The sequence below is a fragment of the Phoenix dactylifera genome, chromosome 4 (genome assembly GCF_009389715.1).
Source record: "Phoenix dactylifera cultivar Barhee BC4 chromosome 4, palm_55x_up_171113_PBpolish2nd_filt_p, whole genome shotgun sequence".
Classification (NCBI taxonomy): Eukaryota; Viridiplantae; Streptophyta; class Magnoliopsida; order Arecales; family Arecaceae; genus Phoenix; species Phoenix dactylifera.
In genome coordinates, this window is record NC_052395.1 from 5,282,924 (window position 1) to 5,299,961 (window position 17,038).

General features: G+C 39.0%; 1 protein-coding gene across 1 annotated transcript; it reads left to right on the top strand.

Moving 5' to 3' along the window:
• Nucleotides 1-10,334: 10,334 nt before the first annotated feature.
• On the top strand, nt 10,335-16,638 carry LOC103711305 (protein KINESIN LIGHT CHAIN-RELATED 1-like). Its single transcript, XM_008797398.4, has 3 exons — nt 10,335-11,200; nt 11,762-12,670; nt 16,161-16,638. The coding sequence occupies exons 1-3, from the start codon at nt 10,539-10,541 to the stop codon at nt 16,393-16,395; spliced, it is 1,806 nt and encodes a 601-aa protein (XP_008795620.2). The 5' UTR covers nt 10,335-10,538; the 3' UTR covers nt 16,396-16,638.
• Nucleotides 16,639-17,038: the final 400 nt, after the last annotated feature.

Sequence of the window (17,038 nt, forward strand, 5' to 3'; positions counted from 1 at the left end):
AAATCCAACTTGGATCTTGTGGCCCTAAATCTTAAGTAGTTAAAAATCAGGATCGAATTGTAATGGATATGTAGTCTGAACCCATTCTAACTAACTTGGATTAGGCCTCGTATTGGATAGCACAGGGATGTTGTCCAAAGGAGATATTGGGGGATTAGGATAGGGATTGGGATTGGAAACCTTTGGAGCGATAATTATTCTTCTTTTCTGGGATGAAGTGGAAGAGGACCGTTGATCATACAGATAGGGTGGTGAAGGAAAGCTAAGGGGTATGCTAGAGCAATGAAACAATGAGGCTCTTATTTTTGGCTTTGATGCCAAAACTGATGCAAGCAAGCTTGCATGAGAATATGGAATCTGTGGAAGCAAGGTATAACTATTGACCTCACACCAGCCTCCTTGAGAGTCTTCAGCCCTTCGCCTCAAGAAGGGAATCACTCCAAGCAAGGAATTGAGGAAGAACTTTAAAAACTTTATTGATGATTACTTCATGGCAAAAGAGAATACAACTAGGGCCTTTTTGTAGGAGAGCTCATAGAGCCAATGGGATTTTCTGAGTTCTCATGATACAACTTTTCTACAATCAGAAGGTAATGAATTCCTAGGCCTAGTATGAGTACTTGAGATCTCCAAATGTTGGACTAGACATAGTCCCACATGGATCCTCACATGTAGTGATTGAGGAGGTGGTGGTGATGAGATTCATTGAGGAGCAGAAGTGAAAGGCCTTGATTAAGACCTTGGAGAAGGAGCTCCAGCAAGGTTTTTTTATCCATCCAAATTCTCCCCTTTTTCCTCTTGAATTCATAAGACTGATAAATTTGGAAACATTTGTTAATCAAGATTATTCTAGCCATATCAGTGGTAAGAAAACAGGTAATCCTAAGCTTAATGATATAATTTATTGTTACCTAACATCATATGTTAGAATCCTTCTGTGCTCTGTTTTTCTACTTGTAGGTTCCTGTGTATATGATACATAGCAGTCATTGACCTGGGGAAAACTAGACAGTAGATGAGTATTACATACTCTTTTTCCTTTTAGGAGTAATCTGATAGATTGATTACTCCTGCAAATGGATCTTCTATAATTGGAGCCACATCACCTAAAGTGTTTTATCCAGTTACAGGCTCAAACACAACCCTGTATTTCAATTAGTTTTGCCAGGCTCACTTCTTGGTCTAGATTAGAATTGTCAGCGAAACTGTAGCTCTAGCTCTGCTTGATTGCAGAAACTGTAACTTCTTCAGCAAGAAATGGCCCTCCTGTCAGCGAAAATAAAAGAAAAGAGGTATGCATTAATGAGAGTTCTATTACATATTCTGCATATAGGTTAGTGAAATGTGTACTTTGTTTTTGATAGTTCATATAACTCCCAAGATCAAAGAGGAGCTGAGTTTTAAACTAAAGAAACAACAGATTAGGCTCTAGTGAAGTCTTTCAAATTTCTTTTAACCTGTTGTGTCTTTTCTTTTGCATGCTCTGTGATTTTAGTAAGAATTTTTTTTGATGTTTATGTTTTCTGCTTTTTGTCCTTCTATGTGTAGGTTTGTTTTAACTCACGCAGGCAGAAAATGATCAACCAGTATGCTTTAGAAATATTTTTGTGCGCACTACGATAACAATAATGAGTTAGGAGCTATCCTTGTTTATATGACTCGTTCAGCTGTACAATTTTAACATGATAGTAAGTACCATATCAATTTGCTTTCTATGTTAAGATTTACTTGTTGGAAATATTTTGCCTAAAAACTACTACATCTTTATTTTATAAAGGTATTATAGAAGAATAATCTATTAGAAAAAATTAGAAGATTAAAAAGAGATTGCCTGGATCGAGACATGTGATATATACTGTCTTAAGAACGTGATTCGCCCCTACGTGCAAGTTTGCGGTGATCTCATTCCCAAGGTAAAACAATCCGGCTCAGTCCGATCCTCCTTTAATGAGCACAATCGTTGGAGAGACTTGACCCGACCGACTTTTTCAGATGCAAAAAAAAAAAAAAGAAAAGATAGAAAGCAGAAAGTTGAAGAGTGGAAGAAACTCTCGAAAGACAGAGTACCAGTGAGAGAGAGACTAGATTAGATTATTTTTTGATTAATTTCAAAGGAATTTATTTATAGACTCTATCCGGAAAACCGAAGAGATGTGATGGTTCTGAAGATACGTTTTAGAAATACTATATCTTTTCAGAAACCAATATTTTCTTTCGAAGAGTCACAACTCTATTGAAAAAGGTGTCTCACAAAAAGATATTTTAAAGCATTTAAAACAACTAAAATTTAACGGATCAAAAATGTTAATATTTTTAAATTAAAACTCCAATAATCTTCCCCAAAAAAATTAAAATTTTGAAAATCATAAAGTAGAATATTTGAACAACTTATATTGGGCGAGATGTCCTGTGAACCTAAATCTCACTTAGTGTTGATAATATCTACCTGAAAGAACCATAGTAGATTAGATCTTGAATTAGATCTTTTGACTCAGACTTCTACTTATCACACACACAGTATAAATCAATTGGGTCGTTATGCGGTCAGCTCCATTTAAAAGTCTTGCATTTCGTACCTTGATTTTCATGAGAATTTTATTAGGATTAGCCCAAACCCCTGGTCGCGGCCTATACGACACTTCTCATATAGATAAGTCCTCCAAGAATATTTGTAACTTAATACCCTGCAGATTTTCTATTTTGAACTCATTAAGAGTACAACTCGACCTTTTCAATATATATTTTTGTTACTAATAAAAGCACTCATTATAGGGATGGAAGGAGATATAGCTGAAAAATATGCTCTGACACGATCACTAAATCAGTTTTATTTCTACCATATTCAACCTCCTTCATGGAATCTCCAATCACAAAGGTTGGGTATCCACTGTCAGTGACCAAATAGTGGGTTTAAGCTCTATCCCTCTCGATGATTTTAGGACTGCACTTCTAGACAAACTCTTGGTTAATTCATCTGCCAAGTTTTTCTCATATTTGACAAATTTCAAAAAAATAATATTACTCTTTTTGAATTGTCTTTATAAATTTATGACGAATCTGGATATGCCGGTTCATCTTTTTGTTCGTACTATTTTGATTCGTAAGGTTTTGAGTTAAATTTTAGGTTTTGAGATGAATGTAATAAAGAGCAATAATATCAATAAAATTAAATAGTCACACTAAGAATTATAATATGTAACTGTGTAATTTTTGCACGTTTTTTGAAGCAACAGTATGTATTTTGAGAACAGCTAATATGTGCACAGTTTTTAGAGCAATAGTAATTTTTGCATAGCTTTTAAAAGTGCAAAAGTTTTTTGCACAGATTTTAAAAATGCAGAAAACTTTGCATAGAAATTAAAAATTACAGAAAAATAGAGTGCACATAATTTAATGTTGTAGAAAATTTGCATGGATCTTAAAGCTACAGTAATTTTCTACATGGATTTTTAATTTGCAAAAAATTTCTGCACAGATTTTAAAGTTGCAGAAAAATTCTGCAAATATTTTAAAACTGCAGAAAATTTTTGTATAGTTTTTAAAGTTGCAAAATATCTGTTTGGATAATTTTTCAGACCAATATAACTTTCTAAAAGGACTGATTTTTGTAGAGAGAAAAAAAAACTTTTACAGCTTTCTAATATATAATTAAAACCAAATTTAGCCTTATGCAATTAAACTAAATTTGAGAAATGATCAAATAGCAATTTCTGGTGTAATCAACATCACGTTCTTAGACTATTAGAAATATTTTATCTAAAAATGCTATATCTTTATTTTATAAAGGTATTATAAACGAATAATCAATCAAAAAAAAATCAAAAGATTAAAAAGAGCTTGGCTGGATCGAGGCGTGTGATATACACTGCTTTAAGAATATGATTCGCCCCCTATGTACAAGTTTGCGGCGATCTTCTCACCAAGGTATAACAACCTGGCTCGGCCCAATTCTTCTGTAACAAGCACGATCGCTGGAGAGGCTTGACCCGATCAACTCCTTCAGATGTTTCAAAAAAAAAAAGATAGAAAGCAGAAAATTGAAGAGTAGAAGAACTCTTTGTTTGTGGAAGAAACTCTCGACAAAGTATCGGTGAGAGAGATATTGGATTGGATTATTTTTTGATTAATTCCAGATGAGTCTATTTATAGACTCTATTCGAAAAACCAAAGAGATGCGATGGTTCTAAAGATACATAATGTTTCGGAAACACTGTATTTTTTTTGGAAACCAACATTCTCAAGTCACAACCCATCTGAAAGAAGGGTGTCACAAAAAGATATTTTAAAGCATTTAAAACAACTAAAGTTTATGGGATAAGAAAATTTAATTTTTTTTAATTAAAACTCTAACATTACTTTTAGGAAGTTCATGATAGTTGGGAGTCCTCATTTGCATTTCTTGCTGGACCAAGTTGGACTACCTGCAGCTAGTATCTTCTTAAGTTTATTTTTCTTCTCTACATTAGCATAGATCACTTATATATGTACCAAGAACGTCAAGCCCTTCTATTGTGGTACAAGCCTATTTATCTTATAAGAATGTAGGCAATTTTGCCGCTAATTTGGTGATGCTGCTAGTAAGCCACTGGGTAACTACATTGATGGTATGATGCTTCTTATACATGTTGTTTTCTTGTCTGTTAACATGTAATTGTTAGTGACAGTAGACTTTGGCATTATGCTATTGATATGTTTTCTCCTTTTCATGAAGAGTTGAAATCATATTTCATGTAATTGTTATCATATTTTTTCTCTCCTTTTCAATAATATGATCTGAACCTTTGATATGTTTTTATTGGATTTTCTAAATACTCCAGAGATAGTGCCTCATTTTCTTACAAGTTCCTCTCTGATATAGGAAAATAGATTTTATGTCAGATTATAATGTTTAATACGAAAAATAGATGTGAGATAAATGGTGGATCTCATATTTATTTTTTTGAGAAAGAAGGTAAAACAATTACCATCAAGGGATGATATTTATTTTCTTATGTTGGATTACTGAGTGGATGTAATATAAAAATATCATTTCTTAAAATATTTTGGTATGCTAGTAAGTCCTCATTATTGAAAATATTATGATTGATTTTTTCCTTAAAAGAATAATTATGGCGGAGGAATCGGCACTACCTTGATCCGTCTCATTACTTTTTTTCATTTGCCTTCCTTCACCCAGCATATTTCGATCGATTTCGAAATTATGGTGTAGATATGGGATCAGGTGCAAATATATTTGTGGCAATTTTTTTACAGTAATCTAGTTTATATGTAACCTTGATCAGTCAATTTCTTGTGGCCGATTTATTATAATGAGCTTGATATGGGGTAGGTTGGGTAGTAGGGTTGTCACTGAGACCCGCGCCAAACTGGGACCCTACCCTGATCCAATTCAGACTTCGGACCTTTATAGACCCAAGGGTCATGTACGGTTTTCGAAGCAACATTATGTATTTTGAGAATAGCTAATATGTGCACAGTTTTTAAAACAATAGTAATTTTTGCAATCTGCCCATTTTTTATTGGACAAAAAATATCCTTACTTTTTATGACTCTTAAGGGTATTTTATGTCTTTTTACAATTCCACATTAACTCATCCTCTCAACCTCCCAATTAATATATCTCTCATATATATATATATATATATATATATATACACTACTCTCTGAGTCTCTGTTATGGTAGGTTATCAATATACCTATTATTTATAACTCTTAAGGATATTTTATGTCTTTTTACAACCTCATATTAACTCATCCTCTCAACCTCCCAATTAATGCTCTCTCCCTCTCTCTCTCTCTCTCTCTCATACACACACACACACACATATATATATATATACATACATACATACATATAGATGTATGTATATATATAGATAGATATATGTAGATATATATAGATAGATATATGTATGTATGTATGTATGTATATATATACATACATTACATACATATATATATATAACGCAGAGAGAAAGAAAGGGAGGGAGAGAGTATTAATTGGGGGGTTGAGAGGGTGAGTTAATATGGAATTGTAAAAAGACATAAAATACCCTTAAGAGTTATAAAAAATAAGGGTATTTTTTGTCTTAGAAAAAATGGGTAGATTGATAACCTACCTTAACAAAGAGTAGGTTATCAATCCGACAATCCCCTATATATATATATATATATATATATATATATATATATATATACACCGAGGAGAGAGAGAGTATTAATTGTGGGGTTGAGAAGGTGAGTTAATGTGGGATTGTAAAAAGACATAAAATACCCTTAAGAATAAAAAAAAGTAAAGGTATTTTTTGTCCAATAAAAAATGGGTAGATTGATAATCTACCATAATAGAGAGTATGCTATCAATTCTCTCTCTCTCTCTCTCTCTCTCTCTCTATATATATATATATATATATATATTCTTAGGCAGAGTTGCTATGTAAAAATCTACATTTCCAAATCAGTACTTCCCCAAGTTTACTTGCACCATCAGCACAAAATCAAACACGGACACTAACATTGAGGAATTTAACAGAACTATAGTGCAAATGGGTCAGGGCGGACCAGTGTGATTCTGACTCAATCTGATTTTTTATTTAAATTCTAATGTTAGATCTGGACCAATCCAATAGAAGATTAGATCGGATTGGATTCATAGCTAAAATATTTGACCGAATAGATCATTCGGGTTGGGTCGGATCTATGTATGATCTGAGCCCAACTTGAAAAATTTAGATTTGGGTCAGATTTGGGTCTAAATAACTAATTTTTTTTATAGTTGATAAAACATGAATTGTAAAATATTTATTTTTACCTGACTTAAAAAAAAATTAGGTCATTCTAACTAGCATGGAAAAATGAAGAATCAGTTTTCTTTGTAGCCGCATGTAACATTTCCATGTCCCGGAAGAACATGTCTAAAGATTGTATTACCGGGCAAGTTAATTTACTGGTTAAAAAAAACAATTTTCCAAATTGCTGCCACTAGATTTTATAGCATCTCTCTCCGCCAATTTTTTAATTCTATATGGTGATTTTCTATTACCAAATATCATTAGTTTCCAAATCCATCTCCATGCTGAAGAAGGACATCGGTGAACCATAAATTAAAGGGGCCTAGCATCATCACTTTTGCTTGGAAATGAGTAAATAAGCCTGTTACCTCTATGAGATCACGAGAGCAATAAATTAATCTAATGACAAATCCCTTATGATGAAAATAAACTAGTTTATAATAGATTAGTCCCATAGCATCACCTTCTCTTCGACTGTTTGCTAAGATAGTAAACTGACCCATAAAGCTAATTTGTGGTATCATAGTTCCTGCAGACTAATGAGTTTTTCCATGCACACAAACCTAGTGGTTCTAGAAGCTCCTCAAAGTTGTACAGTTACTGCACATAGAGGACCTCAATTTCAAAAATTAGGATTGAGTTGGGTTGAATTCCCCATGCTGGAAATCCACTAGCTCCATAGGCATAGTCTAGGGAGCAACGCAAATAAATTATAACATGTCAGCAAAAATCTAAATGTAGGGGAAATAAACAGCATGGAAATAATCGGGTTGAGCTAAGTCGGGTAATAGGTCAAAAGATTCAAATTAGATCTATATAACAATTAGATTAAATCGAATCGGGTTTGATCAAAACCCAATAAACCTAGAACCAGTCCAGAATGTGGAATGGGTCTAAATCCGACTTGGCTACATGGATTCTGTTATTGCTGGAAATCGGACCTGGGGGTGATCGCGAACCAGAAGGATGAGCTTCTGCCGCAGGCGATGGATGTCTTCGGCAGACATGCAAGAAGCCCAGGCTGGAGGATCTGGTGAAGGCCCTCCGATGCTTAAATCAGAGAGAATTTGTAGATATTTTAATGAAGAAATCTTTTTGTCAAGGGGGAGAAGTTCCTCTCTCCGGAGTTCTTCCCTCTTTATAGGAGGAGGTGTGGCGGTTATTCGCAATCGGATGTGATTGCGCAAATCTGGTGTTAAATAAATTACCTTAGATGGCACGGAATTTTAGACTAGCTGGTAATCGGTTGAGATTGCAAGGATTCAAATTTCACAGCTGTTGTGGTGGAGACTGTGGGATTTGATCCCGAATATGGAGGATTTGGTGACCCATTCTTTATGCAGATGCTCCGATTTAGAGACCAGCTTAACTTTCGGTGGAGTTGAGGTCAGTCTCAGCTTCCGACTAGGTCTTTTTTGGACTCGAGATCAGTCAAGCTTTGCTTAGCTGAGATCGAGATTATGCTCGCCGAGACCATGCCTGCCGAAACCATGCCTACCGAGATCACGTTCGCCGAGACTAGGTTTACTGTCGGATTTGGATGTTTTAACCCTATGCGTTGGGTGATCCACTTTTTCCCCCATTAGATTCTTAAATCATGTCTGGATAGGATCTAAGCAGGTTAGTTTCAATCGGATCATGAGCCAATTCGATCTATTTGCAGTCTTACTATATTACATAAATATTATTTAGACGAGTCTAAAATTGGCGGTGCTTTAAAGAAGAATCTCAAAAGAAGCCTCATCCAATATCAACTCCCTTGGGGGGATTATATTTAGATGCTCATACCTTTCTAAGATTATAAAAAATGATAATATGATGGGATTTCTGTTACTTTACAGCAATGTATGCAAAATTCTTATTATATATGATCCAATATCCTCTCATGGAGCATGAGGTAGTGGATATTCGTGCCAGCTAAGTCCCAACCTTCTGAGTTAGGTCAAGCTCGCACCGTCAATTAACCTCTGGGCAATTGTCACACATTGCTCGCTCAATTTGCTAGCTACTTGTATACCTACTTGAGAGAGACCCCTCCCTAACCCAAACGCATGATCGAGTCACCGGTCCGTCTGCTTCTTAGAATCGCCTTTCCTTTCAAGTCACTCGACTTTACTTTTTTTTTTTTTTAATCCTCCAGTATCATCTACCATCTGATCCCCGGTAAGTGGCTGCGATCAAATTCTAGACGGTAACCATCGTCGGGTGTGAACAGAAGCTCGCTTGTTGACTTTTTACCTCCCTCCTTTTTCCATCAGTCAAAAAGGACCGCGTGCGACGTCTGGGGCCGCCTTTTCCCATCGCCTATCCGACCACATCATCTTCGAATTTTCCAGGATGAAGAGCCTTGGTCACCGTAGGATCCTGATCCGACGGTGGAGAATTTTTGATTTTTTTTTAACACCGGTTCCTCAAGGTACGGCACTATGTCACGTGCATCTTGCCGTGTCGCACATCGAGTGAGGTTCGGTTTGATAGATAAACCCCGGATGTCTATAAGAACGCTGCCTCATCTATGGGATCGTTTGGTTCGTAGGAAAAGAAGGGGGAAAAATATGGTCAACGGAAAAGTAATGAAATGCCTCTTATTTAGTTGGAGTTTTCAAAGGAGAGAGATGAAAAAGTTGTATTCCGATGGGAATATGATTCCCACATTTCATGAGAAAGTCTTTTCCATGAGAAACATGGGAAAGTTACTTTTCCATGAGGTGGAAATCACTCCTTTTTTATTTTTTTCCAAAAAGACCCTTCAGCATTAAAGAAGCATTAAAGAGGTATTAAAGACCTAATTTTTATTAAGGGCATAATAGGAATTATACATAACTTTCTTAGGAAAGTGGATGGTCAACCAAATATAAGCACTTTAGAAATTTGTCACTTTTCCATGGTTAACCAAACATGCCAAAAGTACTTTCCTAGGTATCCTCTTTCTAGAAATCTGATTTTCAGAAATCATATTCCTAAGAGAAAAAATACTTTCCGCAAACCAAACGAGCCCTATGTATTTTTCTCTGCGGTGTTTATAGTTTTATCGAGACAAGTGGTGTACATTTAAAAAAGTAAAGCTCTTGATAAAGCACAATCCTTTTCTAAGGACAAGTATGTCCTCCTCCATTTTAATTATTTTAGAAACAGGCAGAGAAAGAACATAGGATCACTTTGGTCGCTAAAAAGTAAAAATGAAGTGGAAACCGAAAAGCTAAAGAATAATTTTGTCCTGATATCCAGAACCAGTTGTATGACAGCGTGGCAAAGAAATAACACGGATATAATAACACGTCCGGTAGCCTCTTCGATGCGTCCGGTTCCCATCAGGCAGCGTCTAAGCCAACAAAAGCTAGTGGCTTCCTAGTAGTTTTAGCAAGGAAGTAGGGGCATCATGGTAAGTAAATAAGCATTGAGGACCATTTTATTATTATTTTTTTATTTATTTAACGGGCAGAAAAGGAAAGCGATGAAAAAGGGTTTAGAACTCAGAATACAATAACCCAGGCTTCACAAATCCACTAATTAATTATTTAAAAATTGAATTTGTTTCTTACTGGGTAGAAGTATCCTGCACGCAAGCTTTAGGAATGGTGGCGAGTGGTAATCTCTTACAAATAATTCCACCCGTTTACTCTCCATCTCGCTTATATCTCTGACGCCATCCCTACTTCGATTTCTCGTCGGAAAGCCCCCGATCTCTCTTCCAATTTTCCTAATTCTTCTAGGAAGACACCCTCGATTTCCGCCTCCAACGCCTCCATGCCGGGCCTCGTCGCCCCACCCGACGCTCCGCCTCTCCGGATAGCCGTCCCCGACGACGGCGACACCCAGATCCGGCGCCCCAGCGAGATCAGATCCCCGATCCCGAAGAAGGCTTCCACCCCGTCGCCCTCCTCGTCCTCCCGCGCGAGGCCCTCCCCGGACCGGAAGAAGCGGACCCCGGGATCGTCGTCGGCGGAGAAGCAGCGGCCACCAACGGTGGCGGCGGCGGACGAGGCGGCGCTGGACAACCCGGATCTGGGGCCGTTCCTGCTGAAGCTGGCGCGGGATACGATCGCGTCCGGGGAGGGCCCCGGGAAGGCGCTGGAGTACGCGGTGCGGGCGTCGCGGGCGTTCGAGAGGCTGGGGGAGGGGGCGGCGCTGGAGCTAGCCATGAGCCTGCACGTGACGGCGGCGATCTACTGCAGCCTGGGGCGGTACGAGGAGGCGGTGCCGGTGCTGGAGCAGGCGGTGGCGGCCGTGCCGGAGGCCGGTGCGGGGCCGGAGCACGCGCTGGCGGCGTTCTCCGGGTACATGCAGCTCGGTGACACGCACTCGATGCTTGGAAGGCTAGATCAGTCCATCGAGTGCTACACAAAGGGGCTCCAGATCCAGATGGAAGCGCTTGGGGAGTCGGATCCTAGGGTTGCCGAGACTTGCCGGTAAGATCGCCGCCGTTGTACACCTTTCTTTCCGTGTATTGCGTATCCTTTTTTAATGACAATTTAACTACTGTCCTCCGGTGTGGACGGTCCTGATTGCCGTGATGGCCCTCGAGGCGAGGCGCACGTTAGCAAGACCGCGCAATGGGGGATTAACGCTTACCGTGCATCAGGGTTGTTAGGAATAAAACTTTTGTAGCTATCTTAAAGCAACGATGCTTAGGCTTTTTTTGGCTCAAGCACGATGCTTTGGCTTTCACATGAGCCCCGCTGCCACGCCTTTTTCCTTTCGGAGACCCGCACTTTCTCTTGTCCTCTTCTCCTCCCAAGACCTCCGTCCGTCGCCGTCACCTCCGGCGCCCTAGTCCATAGCTCCCCCCCCCCCCCCCCCCCCCCCGCCGGCGACCCCAAATCCCCTTTTTTTTTTTTGCGGGGAACGCGAGCAGAAGAAGGTTTATTTTTTTAGTATTCTCGGTAGGAGTGGCTCCCAATGCTATCCCAGTTTTTGCCTTACTCCACCCGGCTAATCTAATCGGTAACTGAACTTTAAAAATTTGACAGTTACTTGGCAGAAGCCCATGTTCAGGCAATGCAGTTTGACGAGGCGGAGAAGCTCTGCCGCAAGACCCTCGACATCCACCGCGAGCACAGCCCTCCCGCCTCCCTGGAGGAGGCGGCCGACCGCCGGCTTATGGCCCTCATCTACGAGGCCAAGGGTGACTTTGATGCCGCTCTCGAGCACCTTGTCCTTGCCTCGATGGCCATGATCGCCAATGGTCAGGAGGCCGAGGTCGCCTCCATTGATGTCGGCATCGGCAACACTTACCTCTCCCTTGGCCGCTTCGACGAGGCCGTCTTCTCTTACCAGAAGGCCCTAACAGTGTTCAAGTCCACCAAGGGCGACAACCACACGTCTGTTGCTTCGGTCTTTGTCCGCCTTGCCGACCTCTACTACAAGACGGGCAAGTTTCGGGAGTCGAAGTCCTACTGTGAGAATGCCCTCAGGATCTATGCCAAGCCTGTTCCAGGCACGAGTCCTGAGGATATTGCTGGGGGTCTGATGGAAATTTCAGCTATTTATGAAGCAATGAACGAGCCTGAAGAGGCATTGAAGCTGTTGCAGAAGGCATTGAAGCTGCTGGAGGATTCACCAGGGCAGTGGAGCACGGTTGCAGGTATTGAAGCCCAGATGGGGGTGATGTACTACATGGTTGGGAGGTATGGAGAGTCTAGGAGCTCTTTTGAGAGCGCTGTGGCCAAGCTGAGAGCCACTGGTGAGAAAAAGTCGGCCTTCTTTGGGGTTGTGCTGAATCAGATGGGGCTGGCATGTGTGCAACTTTTTAAGATTGATGAGGCAGCCGAGCTCTTCGTGGAAGCAAGGGCAATTTTGGAGCAGGAATATGGGTCGACCCATCCAGATACTCTTGGGGTATATAGTAATCTTGCTGCGACATATGATGCCATGGGAAGGTAAGCACAACATCTGCACTTACTGAGTTCTTATATTTCTTCGCTCTTCATCTTGAAACTATATTTATACTTTTTAATCAGTACTCAGGCACCCATTTGTAGCTTGCAAGTTAAAGTGTCTGTTATGCTGCAATTTTCTTGCCTCCTGCACCTCTTTGCTGATGGTACTTCAGATTTACTCATAAGAGGTCATTTAGCTCATTTAACAAATGGTTTTGGCCTATGGGGTTTTCATATATGGAACAAACAATGGCAAGTTTTGTTCAGGTATTGACCCTTATTTCCGTTACATGTAAGTTCCCCCAGCAGGGTACTTTGAAAGGGCTATACAATCAAATTTTCGGTCACATTAAATTTCTACTTAGATCAATTCTAACTTGCAAATACTGATATAGTCGTGCCTTCTACCAAGAACCAACTACTTAATTCTTCCTATGTCCTTATAGAAAGTGACGTGCTTTGGACCCATATAATTAACATTATAGAGAACTAGTGAACTGTTCCGTCCTTATCTCGTATCTTAAAGGTGTTTGCTTACAAGTCTACAACCCAAACTAGTCAGCACTAGTTACTAACACCTACTGCTTCCCCTTGTGTTTCAGCATCATATCTCAGATAACCCCATCCACAAACTCTATAAAGTTTTCGCTTTTTCAAAGAGGCTATCATGTATCTTAACTCCTCCCATGCTCATCTTAGATTCTATTGCAACAGTTTTTCTCAAAAAAAAAAAATTTACTGCTAATAATGAACTTCAAAACAATTTAAATTTTTAATAGAAAAGACTTTGGTTTTATTTTAGTCTACTGCCATTAATAAGTTGGAATCAACATGGAGATCGGCTGACTATAAAGCAACAGGGCTAAGCATTTGTTGGCTCAAAGGGAAGCACTAATAACTTGATTCTTGCATGTTGTTATGAAGGTTGGTTTTGGCTAGATATATAAGAACCCGATTCTACAAAGTCGATACCATTTTTTTCAATACCGGTGGTATGGCGAGGTGTCCCACTGTCCCAAATGTCAGGATGGGACAAGTGGGGAAGACTACAATACGGGACATCGATCACCTAACTGTCGGTACACGGGTCTCCCATTCCATAGAAAAACTGGATGGCCCCATTCCATGGTATTTAAAATCCTAGTTTGTATTTATAATTGCTGTAAATGGTGGTTATATTGCAAGTAAGAGGTTAGGAGGTCAAGGCAAACTGATTTCGTGAAGTAGTCAATGTTCTCTCTAATTGTTTTTTATATGGACAGCTTGCATGCCCATTTGGGTTTCTTCTTAGGAGGGGTTCATAGTTTATTTGAGTAGGGTCTCCTAAGGTTCAAAAGTCACTTTGTAATCCTAGAAAAGCAATTTGGGGAGGTCGGAGTTAACTTTTTTCTTCTTTCTTTTTTATGCGTCCACGTGTGCATGGAGGGCTTGAAATGGAGTTATTATTTGCATGGCCTGTTATATTTTCATGAGCAAGGAATGGTAGTCATATGTTTAAACAGTTGGCAAGTTTGTGACTTAATTTGACTTGGGGCATAAAAATTTATCCTATGAAAAAATCATTTGTTTGAGAAGTCATCAGAACAAGGTTTTGAACATCTCCTTGAAATGTTATACGCTGATATGCCTGAATGTCCAACATAGATTTTGAACATCTCCTTGAAATGTGAGATGTTGATATGCATGAATGTCCAACATTTACAATATTGTGAACCTCTAATACAATCTTCCATGACTGTTTAGCATTTTTATCTTAAAATTCCTTCAAATATTTTAATGCCACAGGCTCCAAAAACTTGTATGATTGCTCGGAGTTCTTTCTTCTCCTAGGTCAGAACTGCCCCCTCTCTAATGCAGCTACCATATTACTAACCAATTCAGGTGGCCCAACATTTTCATCTCCAGCTCAATAGGGGTATGTGATCATCTTGAGGAAACCCAAGCAGCATCTGCTGGCCAACACCCTTATGTTCAATGCGATTCTTTTTGAGTACTCTTTGATGAAATGAAGTCTGAGGGATATCTTGCTAGTTAAAAGGAAAAATAGGGACACCAATTCCAATATCGCTCCTGTATGGAAAGAGGAGCTCATTGACTTGCCACAACTTGTCCACCTACGTCAGTCATCAGAAATCTATAGATCTATCATCTAGTTGATGTTGTCTTTTTTCAGGTTTCTCCTCGGAGCAGCTTTCCATGTTATTATTCTACTTAAGACCCTGCGACCATGTTCTTTTTGTGAAGCAGAGGAAAAACATTTGGTCAGCAGAGTATCCAAATACGACAAGTTAGCTCTGGATGCAAATATATTTTTGAAAATAGTATTTGGCTGATTGAACTCAGTTTGTGTGGTAAAGGATTTTCCGGAACTTCAGTCTAATATGTCAGTAATCAAGCTTATGTCTTTTTGGTCAACGGGAAACTGATGTAAAAAAAATTCTAGATTTGAGGAGGCGGTTTTTAAACTTGTATGCTTACTAAAGAAAATGATGGCAGAACTGGAGAGAGGTGATGGCGGCAAGATGATTCTGTTTGAAGTGTCTGCTGCCACAAATAGTTCAGTTTGACTTGGTTCTTTGGTTCCATCAGTTGGAGATAGTGCTATTCTTATTATCTCATATTTGACCATATAATATTGTTCCTATCAGGGCCAGATAAGTGATTTGACCGCTGACGAGATAAACTCCATTTGCCTTGGATGCAGAATTTCATCTATTGTTATCCTTATCTTGACAACATTGGTCTGAGTTCATCTAACAGATTGATCAACACAACCAGGGGGTAAACTAACCAATCTGGCATAAGCCAGTGTAGCTCAGGCTCTGCTTATTTAGTTTTTAACTGAACTACAGATGTCCATGAATTTCTAAGAAATCTGGTGAGAGCCAGAGGTCCCTCGGGGTCCCTCGGGGATTCCATATGCATGTAGTTTCAGCTAATTTTCATGCTCATATCTTGGTCTGATGGTTGAAATATCTTTCTCATATCTAGCTCTAATTCTTTACTAATTGTGCGAGTTAAATTCTAGCAGAATTGGGAGCTGAAAACAAGCTGCTTTAAACAGATTTCTCATTTTAAAGTCGTAACCGTAACTTAGCACACATTCATAGCCTTATATTCATTTGTTGTCATTAGTCTGTTGATCTTGTATGTAGTGCATCTTTATGCTTAATAACTACAATTTATTCTTGATTCTGATGCAGAGAACTTTTGATAGGTCTACTTTTTAACCCTTAGCGGCATCTTAATTATGAGAACTTGCATTCCTAGAGTAATGACTAGGGCATCATCCTTATGGTTTATCGTGATAAACATTTTCTGGTTCACCAATCACATTTCCATAATGTTGCAAGCTTGGTATTGTCAAGTCTATTTATGATCCAGATGCCACCTCTAACCCTATTGGCTGTTTAGCACAAACTATGGTATGCCAATAACTCGGGATCAAAGATTATATGTCATTTACTCCTTTGCACTTGTTTTACAACAGGGTGGAAAATGCAATTGAAATCCTGGAATATGTACTTAAGGTGAGGGAGGAGAAGCTTGGAACAGCAAACCCTGATGTTGAAGATGAGAGGAAAAGGCTCGCTGAGCTCTTAAAAGAAGCAGGCCGAGTCAGAAACAGGAAGCTGACGTCTCTAGAAAATCTTATGGATACTAATTCGCAGAAGGCTAAGAAGGAGGGCACAAGGAGGTGGTCAGGCTTGGGTTTCAAGACTTAATGGAGAACCCTCACCCTGCTGCCTGTGTAACATAAGAATGCATGTGTAAAGAGATCAGGATATGAATTTGGTGCCTTCTTGCCGTTTGAGCTGCTTCTTTTTTTATTTTCACTTTCTTAAAATGTTTTCATCTTATCTACTGGTGATTTTCTATGTGTATTTGTGGTGCGAGTGAAGCTGTCTCATTGTGGATTCTTCTATTATGGTGGTGAATAAATATTTACCATTGGCCTTCAAGCAGATTAAATCCCCTCTCATGTTGCTGTATTTTTTTTATTTTCCTCAGTAGACAAAGCTCATCTTTGTTTTGAACAAACGGAAGGATGTGGGCAAACTGATGAAACAAGAAAATGAAAGAAATTAAATGTTTGATTAGTTAATTACGATATGAGCCTGTCTCTTTGTCAAAGGTGATGAGCATTTTTTTCAGGGAATTATCCCTCGATTCAATTGTGGGTATGATTGATCAGTCTTATTGGTTGTCTTCTAAGGGAGTAATCAGGAGAGTATTGCCCCAGGATTGAAAGGCATTAGTCAATCAAAGTGGGGATTGCTCTCTACTTTGTTGCTCTGTTGATTCGAGATGCTGCCAAACATCTGTAAGGATATACAGACAACTACGGCAGCATTTGCTACCACGAAC